General features: G+C 36.2%; 3 protein-coding genes across 3 annotated transcripts in view; all 3 read right to left on the bottom strand.

Annotated features, from left to right (window-relative positions):
* Nucleotides 1–1,315: 1,315 nt before the first annotated feature.
* CBG25420 lies at nucleotides 1,316–1,607 on the bottom strand (the record flags this gene model as incomplete). The annotated part of the gene is made up of 2 exons (XM_045241454.1): nucleotides 1,316–1,519; nucleotides 1,566–1,607. The coding sequence occupies 2 exons, from the start codon at nucleotides 1,605–1,607 to the stop codon at nucleotides 1,316–1,318; spliced, it is 246 nt and encodes an 81-aa protein (XP_045099755.1).
* Nucleotides 1,608–4,174: 2,567 nt separating this feature from the next.
* On the bottom strand, nucleotides 4,175–11,542 carry CBG15809 (the record flags this gene model as incomplete). Its single annotated transcript, XM_002640500.1, has 5 exons — nucleotides 4,175–4,292; nucleotides 5,677–6,417; nucleotides 8,515–8,668; nucleotides 9,621–9,911; nucleotides 10,966–11,542. The coding sequence occupies 5 exons, from the start codon at nucleotides 11,540–11,542 to the stop codon at nucleotides 4,175–4,177; spliced, it is 1,881 nt and encodes a 626-aa protein (XP_002640546.1).
* A 1,015-nt stretch (nucleotides 11,543–12,557) lies between these two features.
* Nucleotides 12,558–17,961, bottom strand: part of CBG15811 — a gene marked incomplete at both ends in the record, with an annotated part of 27,036 nt that continues 21,632 nt past the window's right edge. Inside the window, 7 exons of the mRNA XM_045241453.1 lie at nucleotides 12,558–12,615; nucleotides 13,482–13,712; nucleotides 14,199–14,518; nucleotides 15,312–15,431; nucleotides 15,801–15,913; nucleotides 16,263–16,295; nucleotides 17,040–17,421. Coding sequence (XP_045095829.1) covers nucleotides 12,558–12,615; nucleotides 13,482–13,712; nucleotides 14,199–14,518; nucleotides 15,312–15,431; nucleotides 15,801–15,913; nucleotides 16,263–16,295; nucleotides 17,040–17,421 — 1,257 coding nt within the window. The remainder of the gene's footprint in view (nucleotides 12,616–13,481; nucleotides 13,713–14,198; nucleotides 14,519–15,311; nucleotides 15,432–15,800; nucleotides 15,914–16,262; nucleotides 16,296–17,039; nucleotides 17,422–17,961) is intronic.

Raw genomic sequence — 17,961 nt, 5'->3', positions numbered from 1 at the left:
TTGTTTGGAGTACGGTAGATGAGAACGAATAAAAAAGCAGAAGAGCACAAAATTGAAATGAGCAATGCTCATTTGGTGTGCAAAAACCACTATACAAGAATGCAGAAAAGTTCCGAAACGTCGGGTTCTGAACTGTCGAGTTCTGAAACGTCGTGGTTCTGAAACGTCCAGGAGCCACATTCGAGACATCAATTATCTGAAAAAATGTGAAATTTTCCATTTTCAGCCCTAATATATTACAACCTTGATTTTTGAGCATTTCTTGGTGCTGGTCCCGGGAAGATCATATTTGATAAATTGAAAAATTGTCGACTTTAAAGGCGGACCGCCGAAAAATAAAAATTATTGGAATTACGGCTTGTGGGTACTTATTGTAAAGCTTCAAACGTGTTTAATTCAAAACTAACAAAAATTTCAGATTTGAACAGAAAATTCGAAATGTTATGGCCGATTTTTCGATTTAAAAAAAATGGTCTGAAAATAAAAATGACTGCATCTCAATCAATTTTGGTCTAAACTCTATGAAACTTAATTTTTTGAACGTATTTTGGTTTCAGCTTCAAAATGAGTATAAACATGACCATATTTGGAGAAATTCAATTTTGTGACTTTAAAGGCGCATGGACTCTGGAAATTTGAAAATTTTCGGAACTATGCCTTGTGGGTACTCATTTTGGAACTGAAAATACACTCAACTCAAATTCGTTTAAAAAATTCGAGTTCGAACCAATATTTGAAAAGTTATGAGTGATTTTCTGATTGAAAAACAATGCTGGAAATTAAAATTACCATATCTCTGTCAATTTTGGTCCAAACCCAATGAAACAAAATGTTGTGCACGCATTTTGATTTCAGCTTTAGAATGAGTATAAACAAGACCATATTTGGCTAACTTCAAGTTTTCAGGTTTAAAGGCGCATGGAAAATTCAAATGTCTTAGAATTGTGCCTTGTTTATACTCATTTTGAAGCTTCAAACCTTCCAAATTCAAGTTTTGCAAAATATTTATGCTTGAACAAAAATTGAAAAAGTTATCGATGATTTTCTGGTTTAAAAACAATGCTGACAACTTCAAAGTAGTACCGTATCTCGGTCAATTTGGCTCCAAACCCATGAAAGTTATATTTTTGAACGTATTTTGATTTCAGCTTCAAAATGAGTATAATCATGACCATATTTGTCGGAACTCCAATTTTCATGTTTAAAGGCGCATGGACCCTCGAAATATCCAATTCCTTGGAATCCTGCCTTGTGGGTACTCATTTTGAAGCTCTAAACGAGCAAAATCCATTTCCAATACTCAAAATTTATAGATTTATTGATTTTTGCTGTTATCAGCATGAGAAACATAGATAAAAGCAACGATGGAAAATGCAATTAAACGGAGAATTATCGCTGTAATGATAATAGTTTTATCACATCTTGATAGCGAATTCCATTCTGAAGACGACGTTGGTCCCATTGGAATATCTGGTAGTGGTTGACCTGCATACACTGGATACACTTTGCTGGTCCAAATCTGAAATCTTTGAATTTTCAAAATTTCAAGATTTCGAAAAACTCACTTTAACTTTTCCGCTTTTCTTGGATTTCTGAGAGTTTGCCATTTTTCAGCGAGTGGAATGAAAATCCAGAATAAAAATAATTTTGGTCCAGAATCCTTTTCTTGGCTCCGCCCCCTTTTTTTGGACTTCTGACACCCATTGACGTAAGAAGAAAACGATTACCTATATGGAAAGAATACATTTTTTGTATTTTTTGAGATTCTACAACCTTCTGGGTGGATTTCCGATTTTTGAGATTTAGCGAATTTTTGGGGATCAAAATCAAAGTTACAGTATCTCGACTCATTTAAGCCTGAACTTGATGAAATGTGTTTTGTTGAACTAGCCTTGTTATTTGCTTCAAAATGAGTATAAACATGACCGTACTCGGAAAACTTCGAATTTTCGAGTTTAAAGGAGCATGGACCACCGCAAAATTCAAAATTTTTGGATATATGTCTTGTGGGTGCTCATTTCAAAGCTCTTAACGCCCCAAGTGTAAATATCACAAATTATGAGTTTTTCGACAAAAATTGAAAAAGTTATAGGCGATTTTCTGATGAAAAAATAATGCTGGAGATCAAAATGACCGTATCTCGGTTAATTTTGACCCAAAATAAATGAAATACAGTTAAGTGAATTTGACTGATCAAAAGGTCAAAAATGAATATAATCACGACCATTTTTGAAAAACTTCGATTTTCCAACTTTAAAGGCGCATGTCCCCGAGAAAAGTCAAAATGACCGTATCTCGGCTAATTTTCGCCCAAACAATAAAATCTAGTTCACTGAATTTGTCTGATCAAGAGCGTCAAAATGAGTATAAACATGACCTAGTTTTGAAAATTTCGAAATTTCAACTTTAAAGGCGCATGGACCCCCGGAAAATGAAAATTTTTGGAATTACGGCTTGTCGGTGCTCATTTTGAAGCTCTTAACGTCCCAAATTTGAATTCTCGGAATTTTTTAAGGTTGATCAAAAATTGAAAAAGTTACGGTACTTTTAATTTTCCCATTATTCCCCTATTAGTACCTCTAACAATAACAAATCCTAAGAATATGATGTGAATTATTTCCATGAGCAATTGGTCTCCAGGGATGGAATTCGAGGTGTTTATGCCTGTTTTTTCTCATTTTTCGTATATTGCTCAGCCTTATAATCTTTCTCTTTCTCCTCCAAAATGTATCGCGAATACAAAGTGAGTAGTACAGTAGCCAAACGTTCCCTACAGTAACCCAAAAATTTCCAGAGTACTGTTGCTCCCTCATCTCTAGCATCTGTGGACCAACCGGTGATTACGGTAGGAATTTCAAAAAAAAAAAAACTTTTTTTGACAAAAAAATTTAGGCTCCGCCCACAAATCCTGGACCCCCTAAATTCGACAGACGTCACCAGAAAATTCGAGTGGCTCCAAAAATTGAAAATCCGGCTCCGCCGAAAAAGAAGACGTCAAAATTCAAAAAATTCAGGTGGCGCGCCTGCGGCGCGCTTGGATTATTAATTGCGATTGTGGTTTTTGTGTTCTGGAAATTTGATTTGATCTGGAAAATCTGAAAATAAATATTGATAAATTCAAAAATCTTTAACAAATTTGAATTCAGCACATTTAGAGCTTCAAAATGAGTGCCCACAAGCCATAATTCCAAAATTTTGATTTTTTTGTGGTCCCTGCGCCTTTAAAATCGAAATTTCAATGTTTTCCAAATATGGTCATGTTTATACTCATTTTGAAGCTAATAACAAGCCAAATCCAAAAAACTAAGTTTTATTGAGTTTGGACTGTAATTAGTCGAGATACGGTCATTTTAACTTTCAGTGATTTTTTTTCAAAATCAGAAAAGCATCCATAACTTTTTCAATTTTTGTTCGAACTCAAATTTTAAAAAATTTGAATTAAGTACGTTTAGAGCTTCAAAATGAGTACCCACAAGCCATTCCAAAATTTTGAATTTTTTGCGGTCCATGCGCCTTTAAAATCGAAATTTCAATGTTTTCCAAATATGGTCATGTTTATACTCAGTTTGAAGCTAATAACAAGCCAAATTCAATAAATTAAGTTCTATAGAGTTTGAACAAAAATTATCCGAGATAAGCACCATCAGCGGTGAGTTAATTAGTCAATTAAAACTTAATTATAGAACTAGTTATTTTTGAAAATTTCCAAAAAAAAATTTTCAACATTTTTTTTCAAAAATTTCTGAAAATCCCCAAAAATTAGGTCCGGCTGAAATTAAGGAAATTATCTGAACATCGAAAAAAAAACCGACGTTTCCATTATCAAAATTCCAGAAAAATTGTCTGGAATTATCTGAAATTTTCCGAAATTTTCGATTTTCAGCCATTTTCAGAATCTATTTTTGCAGAAAAAACTCCGTCACTTCCAAGTCTACATCCTCCCATCACCTGAAGACACCCCACCGACGTCTTCAAGAACTCGGAATCTACAGTACTCCTCGCATTTTTGCTCATTGCTCTCATTGTAATGTTCCTTTGTATTCTGAAGATTCACGAAAACCCAAATGATGTTTCTCCTCTAATTTATGGATAAATATGTTTATTGGTTTTCAAATTTTTAGCCTCAAATTGCGTTTAAAAAAATGATAAAATGATAAGAAATTGATTTCAAAAATCAACTCGAAGCTAGGAACAAAAATCTGTTATACATCAGTTCAATGACTGCTTCCTCTCCATTGATGTTCTTGATCAAGCGTCCAAATTGAACTTTTGCACAGATAACTCCGTGATTACTGTAAGTAAATTGATTAAACCTATTTTTCTGAATTCCGCTTGTCATGAGCTTCAAAATGAGACGAAACGGCAAAGTTTGAAGCATTTTGAAATTTCGGCAATTTTTGTATGGTCCCTAACTTTTTCAGTCTTGCTTCAAGTTCTGAAAAATATATAATTTTGAGTTCCTTTTGTCATGAGCTTCAAAATAAGTATAAACACGGCTATATTTGGATGATTTTCATTTTTGACCTTCCCCCATGCGCCTTTAAAGTCGAAATTTGAGATTTTTGAAAATAGTTCCAAATATACGCATGTTTTTACTCATTTTAAAGCTTATAAAAAGTTTAATTCAAAAATTGTAAAATTATGAAATTCGGAGCAAAATTGACAAAGTTAGGGTACTGAAAAAAGCTATATAAACTTTACAACGGTCATAACTTGGTCAGTTTTGCTTCAAATTGTATAAAACTTATATTTCTGAGTTTCCCTTGTTATGAGCTTCAAAACGAGTACAAACACGGGTATATTTGGATGATTTTCATTTTTGACCATTTTCGACGTACCATGCGCCTTTAAGGTCAAATTTTGAAAATTTTAGAAATAGGTCATGTTTATACTTATTTTGAAGCTCTTGGCAAGATGAGTTCAAAACTTTTAAAACTTCTGAAGCTGAACCAAAATTGACAAAGATACGATAGGTTTAATTATGAAGCCTGTTTGGGGGTTAGAAGGTCTCGCTACCGTATCTCCACTAGTATTTGTCACAATTGGGAAATTTTAATGTTGTTAAATTTAGTTTGTTAAGAGCTTCAAAATGAGTATAAACATGACCTAGTTTTGAAAATTTTGATTTTCAATGTGGGGTAAGCGCCTTTAAAGTCAAAAATCGAAGTATTTGGAAATAGGTCGTGTTCATACTCATTTTGAAGCTTATAGCAAGTCAAATTCAAAACTTTTAAAATTTCTGAGGCTGAACAAAAATTGACGGAAATACGGTAGTTTTAATTATCAAGCCTATTTGGGTTGGTAGGTCACGCTACCGTATCTCAACAATTATTTGTCAGCGTTGGGAAAATTTTATATTTTTGAATTTAGCTTGTTAAGAGCTTCATAATGAATATAAACACAAGTATATTTGAATGAACTTCATTTTTGACCTATCCCCATGAGCCTTTAAGGTCAAAATTGGGAGTTTTCAGAAATAGGGCGTGTTCATACTCATTTTGTAGCTCATGACAAGGCAAACTCAAAAATGTAAGTTGCATAAGGTTTAGAGCAAAACTGAGAAAGTTAGGGACCATGCAAAGTTGACAAAATTTCAAAGTTATCCAATTATGGTCATGTTTAGGCTCATTTTGAAGCTCTTAACGAGTAAAATTCAATGAAAATTGCTAAACTTACATCCGCCAATTCCGCGTTCCTATAATCGGTTGTTTCATTCCGAGAACCGGCGAGTCTCCAATGAAATTTTTGCTAGTTATAGAGATAGAGAACGCTGTCATGTTTTGAATCTCTCCAGCAATCCATTTTCCAAGGAATTCGTTAAGATCATGAATTGTGAGCGATGATTTGGAAATTGTAACTTTTAAGGAGCTTTTGACAGCTGAGAACAGTTGATTTAGTCCAAACCAAGAAGAGTTTTCAACGCTAAGCACTTTTGGGTAATTCCCAGGAATATATTCAAAATTTGAGCTTAATTTGACATCAGAATGAAATCGCAGCAACTCGGAAATCCTCAAATTATCCAATATATACTTTAACTTCTTCTTATCTTCCACATGTTTCAACCAAAAATGCAATGTAGCAACTTTGCATTGTCGTTGAATCAAAATTTCCGAAATTGAGACGAAAAGTTGGAAGTTGGAATCGTTTGTGAAGAAATACAAGACTTGGGAGATTCCGAAAACTTCTAGAATCTTCTTCAAAAGATCTGGAAAGTCTTTATCCGGATTCTCGCTGGGAAGATAACGAATCGAATTCATTGACCTCGATTTTTTAAATGTGAATCCAACGGCTTCTTTGAAATCCGGACCAATAATTAGGATTTGGGTTGAAGATGAAGCAATTTCTAGCCCGAATTCCTTCATGTTTTTTAGCCGGGCAACATTGAAAGCTAGTTTTGAGCATTCGGACAGGTAGAGTCTGAAAAAAAACATACTAACTTTACTCGTCAATAGCTTCAAAATGAGCCTAAACATGACTAGTGCCAATTTTCAAGGGGTCCAAAGGCGATGAAACTTCGATTTTTGAATTCACCTTGTTATGAGCTTTCAAATGAGTATAAACAGGACTACATTCGGATGATTTCGATTTTTGACCATTTTCGACTTTCCCCCCATGCGCCTTTAAGGTCGAAATTTGAAGTTTTTCAGAAGTTGGTCATGTTTATACTCATTTTGAAGCTCATAACAAGCCAAAATTAATTCTTTCAGAATTTTGGTTGCTGAACCAAAGCTGATGGAAATACGGCGGTTTTAATTATCAAGCCGTTTTAATTATCAAGTTGGAAGGTTTCGCTACCGTATCTCAACTAGTATTTGTCAGAATTGGGAAAATTTTATATTTTTGAATTTAGCTTGTTAAGAGCTTTTAAATGAGTATATACAGGACTATATTTGGATGATTTTCATTTTTGACCATTTTCGACCTACCATGCGCCTTTAAGGTCAAAATTTGAAATTTTTAGAAATAGTTCATGTTTATACTCATTCTGAAGCACATAACAAACTTAATTCAAAATCCTCAGAATTTTAAAAGCTGAACCGATATTGACGAAAATAAGGTGATTTGAATTATTAAGCCTGTTTTGTGGTTATAAGGTCTCGCTACCGTATCTCAACTAGTAATTGTGAGACTTTGGAAATTTTAATATTTTTGGATTTGGCTCGTTATGAGCTTTCAAATGAGTATATACAGGACTATATTTGGATAATTTTTATTTTTGGCCTACCCCCATGCGCCTTTAAAGTCAAACATCGAAGTTTTCAGAAACAGGCCATGATTATACTCATTTTGAAGCACATAACAAACTTAATTCAAAGCCCTCAGAATTTTTGAAACTGGACAAAAATTGACGAAAATACGGTGGTTTGAATTATCAAGCATGTTTTGGGGTTCGAAGGTCTTGCTACCGTATCTCAACTAGTAATTGTGAGATTTCGGAAATTTTGATATTGTTGAATTTAGTTTGTTAAGAGCTTCAAAATGAGTATAAACATGACCTAGTTTTGAAAATTTTGATTTTCAATGTGGGGTAAGCGCCTTTAAAGTCAAAAATCGAAGCATTTGGAAATAGGTCGTGTTCATACTCATTTTGAAGCTTATAGCAAGTCAAATTCAAAACTTTTAAAATTTTTGAAGCTGAACAAAAATTGACGAAAATACGGTGATTGGAATTATCAAGCCTGTTTTGTGGTTGGAAGGTTTCGCTACCGTATCTCAACTAGTATATGTGAGAATTTGGAAATTTTAATATTTTTGGATTTTGCTCGTTATGAGCTTTCAAATGAGTATATACAGGACTATATTTGGATATTTTTTATTTTTGGCCTACCCCCACGCGCCTTTAAAGTCAAACATCGAAGTTTTCAGAAACAGGTCATGATTATACTCACTTTGAAGCTCATGACAAGGCAAACTCAAGTTTCCAAGTTCAAACGATTTTTATGCAAAACTGACAGAGTTAGGACACTTTCAAGAGTGTCTTCTGATTTTCATGGGATTTCCTGAAGGGTTTTTAATGCAAAAAATACTCTATAAAAATCGTTGAAAGGCTTCAATAGATTACTGTATTTGAGTGATAGGGACATACTTACATCTCAAATGGATCCAAATTTTCCATGATTTCCTTTTGAACAAGTCTTGGGAAACGGAGTAGAGCAAAGGGCATTTTAAGAGTCAAATAGATGAGAATGGAGAAAATACAGTATATAAAAGAGGCAAGAATCAATAAACTATCTGACATGGGGAGAAGACACTAATAGGCAGCGGTCGCGCACAAGTAGGCAAATCGTGGTGGGACCCACAGGCAGGTGTGTCTGGACCAATTAGGATGGTTAGGGTGTCCTACGACGTAGCACATATTCCACCATGTCGGGACAAGACCCGCGGTCGGACAACGCGCAAATTGTGGCTAGACAACTACCATAATCCTTAAATTCCGAAAAAAGTACAGTAATCCCCAAAATACGTATTTATTTTCAAAAAAAAATCGTTCAAATTTTACAAATCGGTGTTAACCTTGTCCTCTTTTCTTGTTGCTCATTTTCGGCGATTTTCCGTTTTCTCGAGTTCTCCGGATTACTGTAGCTTTCCTGGAACCATCCATCCGATTTAATTTCCTGGATTTTGGCACGCTTTTCAGGGTCGTCGGTGAGAATTTTGCGAAGGAATGCTGGAAAATTGGATTTTTGAAACTAATCATTTTTCAAATAGTCTTATGCTGTATATTTAAATTTAGAACATTTCAAGATCTACAGTATGCAAGTTAGATTTTTGAAAAATATAAATTTTTTAAAAAGTTATAGCCAAAACAAAACAAGAGCTCCAAAAAAAGGTTGTAACTTTCTTCAAAATCAATATTTTTCAAAAATTCAAAGTGGAAAAAAATGTAGATTTGAAAAAAAACCTACATTTTTATATATTTAATACTTCTTGGCAAATTATGGTCCCCTTTCTTTGAGGGCGCTAAGACGATCGCGCCGCTGGGCGCCCGCTAGCCTCAACTGCTCTTCGCGCCCTCGCAGAACTTGACCCATAATTCAAATAATAATGTATCATATATCAATTTGTAGGAATTTTCAAGATCTACATTTTTCAATTCATTTTGTTCGAAAATAAAAAATTTGAAAAAAGTTATAGCCAAAACAAAACAAAGAAAATCAAAAAATCTCAACAAATGTTGTGCATCCTATTTTCTTCGGTTTGTATCTCGCTTCAAAATCAATATTCTCTGAAAATTCAAATTGCAAAATGTAGCTTTTCAAAAGTTCTACGTTTTTATATATAAAATTCTACTTGTTGAATCATGGTCCCAGTTTTACGAGGGCGCTAAACCGAAAGCTGCGTTGGGCGCCTGCTGGCCTCCAACTGACCGGCCCGTTTCGCGCCCTCCCAGTGCTTGGACCATAATTCAACTAGTAGTATTTTTTATATACAAATGTAGGAAATTCAAAGATCTACATTTTGCAGCTTGAATTTTGAAAAAATATTAATTTTGAAAGAAGTTACAGACAAAACTAGACATAGTCTCAAAAAAAAGGTTGTAACTTTCTTTAAATCTCATATTTTTTTGAAATTCAAACTGCAAAATGTAGCTAAGAAAGTGTTCTAACAAGAAATCTTACCCATAACCAGCTCCCCTGCATTTTTCCATCCCATATTCTCAATTCCATCGATCCATTTCTTATAATTCTCATCAGTTTCTGTCGCCTCTTCCCATGGATAACACCCATTTAACATCTCAACAAGAACCACTCCACTTGAAAAAATATCCGATTTTGGTCCGTCGATTAGAGCGCATTTTCTACATTCCGGTGATCGATATAAGGCGCTTCCAGAAGGTTCCACAAGAGATGAGATGCCATTTTCATCCTTGAATCGAACTGATAAGCCGAAATCACTGATTTTTAGGATTTCTGAAAGTTTGGAACTGATTTTTAGGCATTTTAAAGCTCCAAACAAGCTAAATTCAAAATTCAGAAAAATTTTGGCGTTTGGGCTAAATTGAAGAAAGTTACAGTAGGATATGTACACAAGAAAGGATCTTATTTTCATTTAAAATTTGATGAAACTTTCAGAAATGATTTTTTCTCGTCAAATGCTTCAAAATGAGTATAAACATGACCTATATTGCTCGATTTCAATTTTTCGATGGTCCATGCGCCTTTAAACTTGGAAATTTCAAAATGTACTCAGCTTAGTCGTGTTTATACTCATTTTGAAGCTGAAAACTCAGGAAATTCAAAAATCTAAATTTCATAAGACTTGCTCAAAAACTCAATGAGATATGGTAGTTTTTAATTTATTAAGCGAATGGCCCAAAAACTGAAAATGACCATAGCTTCTTTCAACTCTCACCTAGAACTTTGAATTTTATATAAATGAATTCAGCTTGTTAAATGCTTCGAAATGAGTATAAACATGACCTGTTTTGCTCAATTTTGAATTTTCGACTTTAAAGGCGCATGGACTCTCAAAACATCAAAATCGAGCGAAATAGGGCTTGTTTATACTCATTTTGAAGCTCTAAAATCAAGCAATTTAAAATTTCAGTTTTCAAAGCTCTAAACCTGAAAATCAATCCGTTATGACACATTTTCATTTTTCTTGAAAAATTTCGAAATTTTCAAATTTTGTCATATCTGGTTTATTTTCAGAAATATTACCATAAAACATAATTTTCTGTTTTTCTTTTAATGAGAGCTTTAAAATGAGTATAAACATGACCTTTCTCGGACAACTTTGAATTTCGACTTTAAAGGCGCATGGACCCTCGGAAAAATCAAAGTTGACCGAAATAGGTCATGATTATACTCATTTTGAAGCTGAAAACGCGGGAAATTCAAATTTCGTAGTTTCAAAAGTCTCTGACGTCATCAATAGAGTGTATTGCTCATCTTTCCCAGAAGCCAAGTAAGCCTTAAAAATCCTCCGAATTCGAGGGGGCTCAAAACCAGTTCTAAAACTCACCATCTCCGGTCAACATCAAATTCTCGGGTCGAATATCCAAATGAGCAATGCCCATTCCATGAATATGCTCCAATCCAAAAACCAACTGTCTATAAAATTTCAGCGCCAATTTGTCTGAAAATCCGTTCTCCAAATTCTCTTGAATCCTCTCGAATAAGTTTCCAGAATCCACATATTCCATAAAATACCGACATGTTCCATCCTCGTCGTCATTGCTCATTTTATACATTTTCAGAATATTCGGGTGGTGGGCGGAGCTTGAAACCAAAAAATGATTCTCAAATTCTTCAAATGGGTCGTTCTCTTGGTTTTCTTCCGAAAATAATTCTTTCATCGCGTATTTTTTGGATTTTTGAGTCAAAATTAGAGAGACAGCACTGAAATTTCCAATTCCAAGGGGATTGAGGATACTGTAGTTTTGAAATTCACCAGAATCCTTGAATTCTGGAGATTCAGAAGAAGCTTTTGGAGGTCCTAGAAAGCCGGAATCCGCAGATTCTGGAGATTCCAGAAATTTAGAATTCAAGGATTCGAAACATTCTGGATCTTGGAATTTTCGAGATTCTGAAGACGTCATATTTGGAAAGGAATAGTTAGAGAATATGAGATTTTTTGGGGACACTAATATCATCGATTTTATGACCTTATCCAAAAAAGAGATTATTGATTTTTCCATTGTTTATGATGTGAAGAGACAGATTAGACCTCCTGGGAAAGATGAGCAATGCACCTTATTGATGACGTCAGAGACTTTTGAAACTACGAAATTTGAATTTCCCGCGTTTTCAGCTTCAAAATGAGTATAATCATGACCTATTTCGGTCAACTTTGATTTTTCCGAGGGTCCATGCGCCTTTAAAGTCGAAAATTCAAAGTTGTCCGAGAAAGGTCATGTTTATACTCATTTTAAAGCTCTCGTTAAAAGAAAAACAGAAAATTATGTTTTATGGTAATAATTCTGAAAAGAAACCAGATATGACAAATTTTAAAAATTTCGAAATTTTTCAAGAAAAATGAAAATGTGTCATAACAGATTGATTTTCAGGTTTAGAGCTTTGAAAACTGAAATTTTAAATTGCTTGATTTTAGAGCTTCAAAATGAGATTTTTTTTGAATCAATTTTTAAATTTTTTTTTCGAATATATTTGTTTAAAAAAATCGAATTTTAAAAATAAATTATTTACCTTTATGATAGTTTAATTAAAGCGGAGAAAGACATAAAAGAGAAGGCATAATCATGTGATAACAGTAATTAATTAATTAATTAATTAATTACAATAATTAAATTAGACAAAAGAATTTGGATCGTAATTTTTGGATCATAGAAAAAATGAACGAAAAGAAGAGTACCGGTTTTTCGAATCGAATTTTAGACAGTTTGGGGAAACAAATTAAAGGATCACAGAGAATTAAAAAAGAGCTACAGTAATCCATCCCTTCTCAACAAAATCTCCACCTACAGTAACCCAAGATGACGGGATGGGCGGCGCGTACTGTAGAGGAGATGAATGGGGGGAGAATTCTGAGAATCCGGTGGTGGGAATTTGAAAATTTTGGTTTGAAGAAAATCGAATAATTAAAAATTAGAGAAATTATTTCGAAGAAGAAGACGACGGACATCCGGGTTGATGTTGATGTTGTGGAGTGTATCTGCAAAAATTTGGAATTCTTTTCTTCAAAAATCTTTGACGTCTTCTGAATTCTGAAAACGTCATTTTCTAAAATTTTCACGTCGTCAACTTTGTTTTCCATGCGATTTCCGTCATTTTGATACTCATATCAACCTAGTTCGGTGAGATTCTGAATTTTGACGTCTTCGGGATTCTGAATTCACTTCAAATTCAAAATTCTTCAAACTATCGCAATATGCATATGAAAACGTCGGAAATCACATGAAAAAAAGTCTACGAAATAAAAATTTCAGAATATTGTGTTTTCAAAATTTAGAAGATGTCAAAGATTTTTGACGTCTTCTGAATTCTGAAAACGTCATTTTCTAAAATTTTCACGTCGTCAACTTTGTTTTCCATGCGATTTCCGTCATTTTGATACTCATATCGACCTAGTTCGGTGAGATTCGGAATTCTGACGTCTTCTGAATTCTGAATTCCAAATTCTTGAAACTAGGGCAATAGAGGTATAAAAACGACGGAAATCGCAAGGAAAAGAAGATTGACGACGTGAACATTTCTGAAAATGACGTTTTTAGGATTTAGAATTTTTGTCAGAAATCTTTGACGTCTTCTGAATTCTGAAAACATCATTTTCTGAAATTTTCACGTCGTCAACTTTATTTTCCATGTGATTTCCAACATTTTGATACCCATATTGCCATACTTTTGATTTCGAATTTAAAGTGAATTCAGAATTCAGAAGACGTCAAAATTCAGAATCTCACCAAACCGGGTCGATATGGGTATCAAAACGTCGGGAATCGCATGGAAAAGAGAGTTGATGACGTGAAAATTTCCGAAAAATAGAAAGAAATTCCCAAAAATTCCGAAAACTGCCCCTACCTCTGTCCCTTTCTTCCTCTCAACGACGGAATTCTCGTTTGTCCAGCTGGTCTATCTCCAGCATCCGACGACGCCCTGGATTCCGGTCTAGAAGGCGTTGATGGTCCGTCAAGGAGAGATCCTCTGGAATTGGACACACTTCCGACACGAGACAGTCGACCAGCAGACATATCAGATGGGGCACGTGGAATTCGCGATGGTCGTTGGTCCGGGCTGCTTGTTACCGTATACCTGAAAAGATTTGGAGTTTAAAGATGTGCAATTTTTGGATTCAGAAGGCTCTCCAGGATGCTCCAGAATGATCTGGAAGTCTCTAGAGTTCCCAGTTACAGTAATCCCAAGATCCTTGGAATTTTTTGAAACTTCTACGACGTTAACTCTCGTTTCCATGCGATTTCCGTCATTTTGATACCCATATTGTCATAGTTTGAAGAATTTTGAATTTGAAGTGAATTCAGAATCCCGAAGACGTGAAAATTCTGAATCTCACTGAACTAGGTCAATGTGGGTATTAAAACGTCGGAAATCGCATGGAAAAGAGAGTAAACGTCGTGGAAATTTCCAGAATTTCAGATAATTCCAAGAATCATTGGATGACTGTAGCTGGGAACTCCTGACTGTAACCTCCTGGAGACGTCTGGTGGATTTTAAACGATTCCAGAAGATTCTAGAAGGCTTCTAGATTACTCTAGGGAACACTGTAATTGCTCATCCTACACCCACCCAGCAGTTCCACCCAGCCCTCCACTCATCGGAACACTTCGATCCGTCTTCTCTCGAATCTTCATAATCGGTCCCGGCGTTCCACTCGTCGGTGGCATCTCCTTCGCGTGTCGATTCTTCGTGAATGCCCTCATTGAATCTAATGCATTGATGGGACGTGCTTCTGGGAACATATTGATGTTGAGACGTCCCTTCGCTCGACATGGATCGTGTTTATGGAGGAATTCATCCAGCGATTCCCATCCACCACCCACTCGGACCATCACCGTCGATCGCAGAATTCGTACCATTCGTTTGATATGTGTGTCACCGAACTGCAAAGAATTTCATACTCTATTAGAAGGGCAGTTCTATTGTTCCAAGGGGCCTCTGGAAGGCCCTTCTATTAGAGAGAGAAGTGGCTCCTATTGGGGACTTACTTTTGCTAGTTAAGTGTTCTCGGCCACCAACTTTTTTGGCGATGACCATATCTAAGCCAAGAAAAAGATGATGGTGGCCTAGAAAGCCCCAACTTGCAAAAGTTAAGCCACCATGTTAGAATGGCGAAAAAACACACTAGCTCAGTGTTAGATTATATGTAGGGGCATAAACATTGGTGGCCTAACTTTTGCAATTCGCGTTTTNTAGGCCACCACGGAAAATGAGCTATTCACCTGGTGTGGTTTTTCTGCTATTTCAGCATGGTCAACGCTTTCAGGGCTGGGCTTCTAACTTGGTGGACTAACTCCACATGTAAAAGTTAGGCCACCATGGTAAAACGACCTAAAAACCCACCAGAGCCATGTTAGGGCCATTACTTCGTCATTTCAACGTGATGGCCTAACTTTTGCATGTGAAGTTTTCTAGGCCACCATGGTAATTTGGCTAGTAATGGCCTAACCTGCATCTGGAGTGGGTTCTAGGCCATTTCACAATGAAGGCCTAGAAAACTCAACTTGCGAAAGTTAGGCCACCATGTTAAAATGACCTAGAAATCAAAATGGGTCAGTTCTAGGCCAAAAAAAAAGAGGGGGGGGTGGCCTAGAAAAGCCTACTTGCAAAAGTTTGGCCACCTTTTTTAAAATGACCCAAATCGACTCATTTCGGCTCAAATTTCCAGAAACTCACTCGATAGTGATTCTCGGAGATCTTCTCAATTTGATACGGTTGACAGCAGCTGCACGTCTTCTTCTGTCGCTCGATCTCGTGCGTGATCTTCTCGGTGTCCGTTTGGGGCTTCGCGTTGCGCTGCAAAACATTATTGGATTCGGCTGGAAATGTGGCCATTTTCAGACTGAAAAATTCCAAAAAACTGAAAAATTCCAAAAAAGACTGAAAAATTCCAAAAAATCTCATTTCTGAGCTTAAAAAAATACCTAATTTTCAGCTTACAACCCGAATTTCAGCTTAAAAACTTCCAATTTTCGGCTGAAAAATGACGATTATGGGCTCAAAATGACGATTTTGAGCTCGAAAATATCTCATTTTGAGCTCAAAAAATCCAAAATTTCAGCTCAAAAATAGGCATATTCTGCTCAAAAAACCCAAATTTTCAACTCGAAAATCATGATTTTCAGCCATTTTCAACCATTTTCAGCCAAAGCCAAAAAGACTCACATTAGCCGAATCGAATCTCAACGCATTGATGAACTCCTTGGCGTTGATCATCCCGTCGCCCTTGTCGAATCGATCGGCAACCTTCTCCATTTCGAGACGAGACGTTGGGAATTCTGAAGAAATGCACTTTTTAAGATGAGCAATCCTAGCAATTTCTGGGAAAACCGATTTTTCCAAATTTTCTCGATTTTTAGATTTCAAAAAAAAAACATTATAAAAACTCAGAAAATCGGGGATAGAAGTCATAGAGATCACTGAAAATGAAAGATTCACAACGGAGCACACTTGCATACCCAGATAGATTTGAAAAAAAAAACGGAAAAGAAGATATAGAAGAGAGATAGAGAACATTCCAGAAAAGAGGAGGAGGAGAAGAAGAAAAGAGACACAAAAACTGAAATTTTCAGCTTTTTTTCAGACATTCCAGAAAACTGAAATTTCCATAACTTCCACGAAACTTACTAGAATAGACGATTGTCGAGTTCGGGATTACATCTAAAAATGGTCGTTTTGGAGAGGGGAGAAATGGGGGGAAAACGGGGGAGAAGAGAGACCACCAAGAAACAAGTACCGTAACCCAAAAGAGAGATTTTTCTGTGTGTGTCCAGGTGTCCGGATGTCCGCAAAAAGAGGAAGAAGAGGGACCCAAGAGAAAAAAGTACCGCAACCCACAAAATGTCATTTTTCGGTGTTTCCAGATGTCCAGATGTTCGGATGTCCTAAAATAAGTCGAAGAGGGACCCCGAAAAAGTACCGTGACCCAATTTTTTTAAGGTTTCTGAAATCCAGAAGTAGAGGTACCGTAACCCAAAATGTTGAACTTCTGTGTGTGTGTGTGTCCAGATGTTCGGATGTCCACGAGAGGAAGAAGAGGAAGCCCGAATGAACTACCGTAACCCAAAATTTCTGAAACTTTCCAATTTTCCCGACTAAATAGAGGAAGGTGGGGGGGGGGGCGGGTACCGTAACCCAGAGGTCCAAAGTTCATATTTATCGATACCGTAACCCAATTGTTTTCAATTTTCGGAATGTACCAAATTTTTCCATATTCTAGCGCTGTTCAGCCTATTTCAGCTCAATTTCGACAGGGATTTTCAGTCATTGAGCCCCCGGGGGCTCATTTAGGCTCATTTAAGCTTATCTCAGCTCGTTCAATTGTGACTGAATTTTCAGCCAATTTCAGCTCACCCTATCTCAATTTAAGCCAAATTTTTCAGCCAAAAAAAAAAGAAAACTCACTAGATCCAATGATACCATCAATGAACACTTGTCTTGGCACATTGCCAGTGTGGAGTCGATCGATTCGTCGGAACAGATCCGAGACTCTGGCCTTCGCATGATCGTTCCATTCGACATACCGCTCCTTCCAGTCCTCCCATTTCCATCCTTCCAGTCGTTTCATCTCTTCCAGAAGGGCTTTTTGAGTATCCAACGATGATTGTAGACCCATTGCATCCAGCCAAAGCTTTTTCCATTCGATTGACAGCATTTCGGCTGCTGGATTCCGGGCTCCACCCTTTTTCGAGGCTTTGCACGCGGCGTCCACTTCTGGCTGTTGCTCGCGGAGCTCAAAATCGAGCTCGGCGAATTCACGCAGGTTCTGCTCCATCGTGTCGAGGTCCTGGAACCAATTAGACCTCATTTTCCGTCAATTTCAGACTTCATCAAAGCCCGTTTTACGTTTTTAGAATTCAGAAGATTTTTGACGTCTCCTGAATTCTGAAAACGTCATTTTCTGAAATTTTCACGTCGTCAACTTTTTTTTCCGTGCGATTTCGGTCATTTTAATACCCATATCGACCTAGTTCAGTGAGATTCTGAATCTTGACGTCTTCGGGATTCTGAATTCTCTTCAAGGTCAAAATCCATCAAACTAGTTCGATATGGTTATCAAAACGGCGGGAATCGCATGGAAAACAAAGTTAGCAAAGTGAAAATTTCAGAAAATTGCGTTTTCATGATTTAGAAGAGCTTCAGAATTTTGACGTCTTCTGAATTCTGAAAACGCGCATCTTTCTTTTGTCTTTTCACGTCGTCAACTCTCTTTTCCGTGCGATTTCCGACATTTTGATACCCATATTGCCCTAGTTTGAATGATTTTGAATTGGAAGTGAATTCTGAATCCTGAAGACGTCAAACCTCCGAATCTCACCAAACTAGG

Source organism: Caenorhabditis briggsae (assembly GCF_000004555.2).
Source record: "Caenorhabditis briggsae complete genome, chrI, whole genome shotgun sequence".
In the NCBI taxonomy this organism is placed as follows: domain Eukaryota; kingdom Metazoa; phylum Nematoda; class Chromadorea; order Rhabditida; family Rhabditidae; genus Caenorhabditis; species Caenorhabditis briggsae.
Note: the sequence above shows the minus strand (reverse complement) of the source record. Positions and strands in the feature narration are given on the sequence as shown.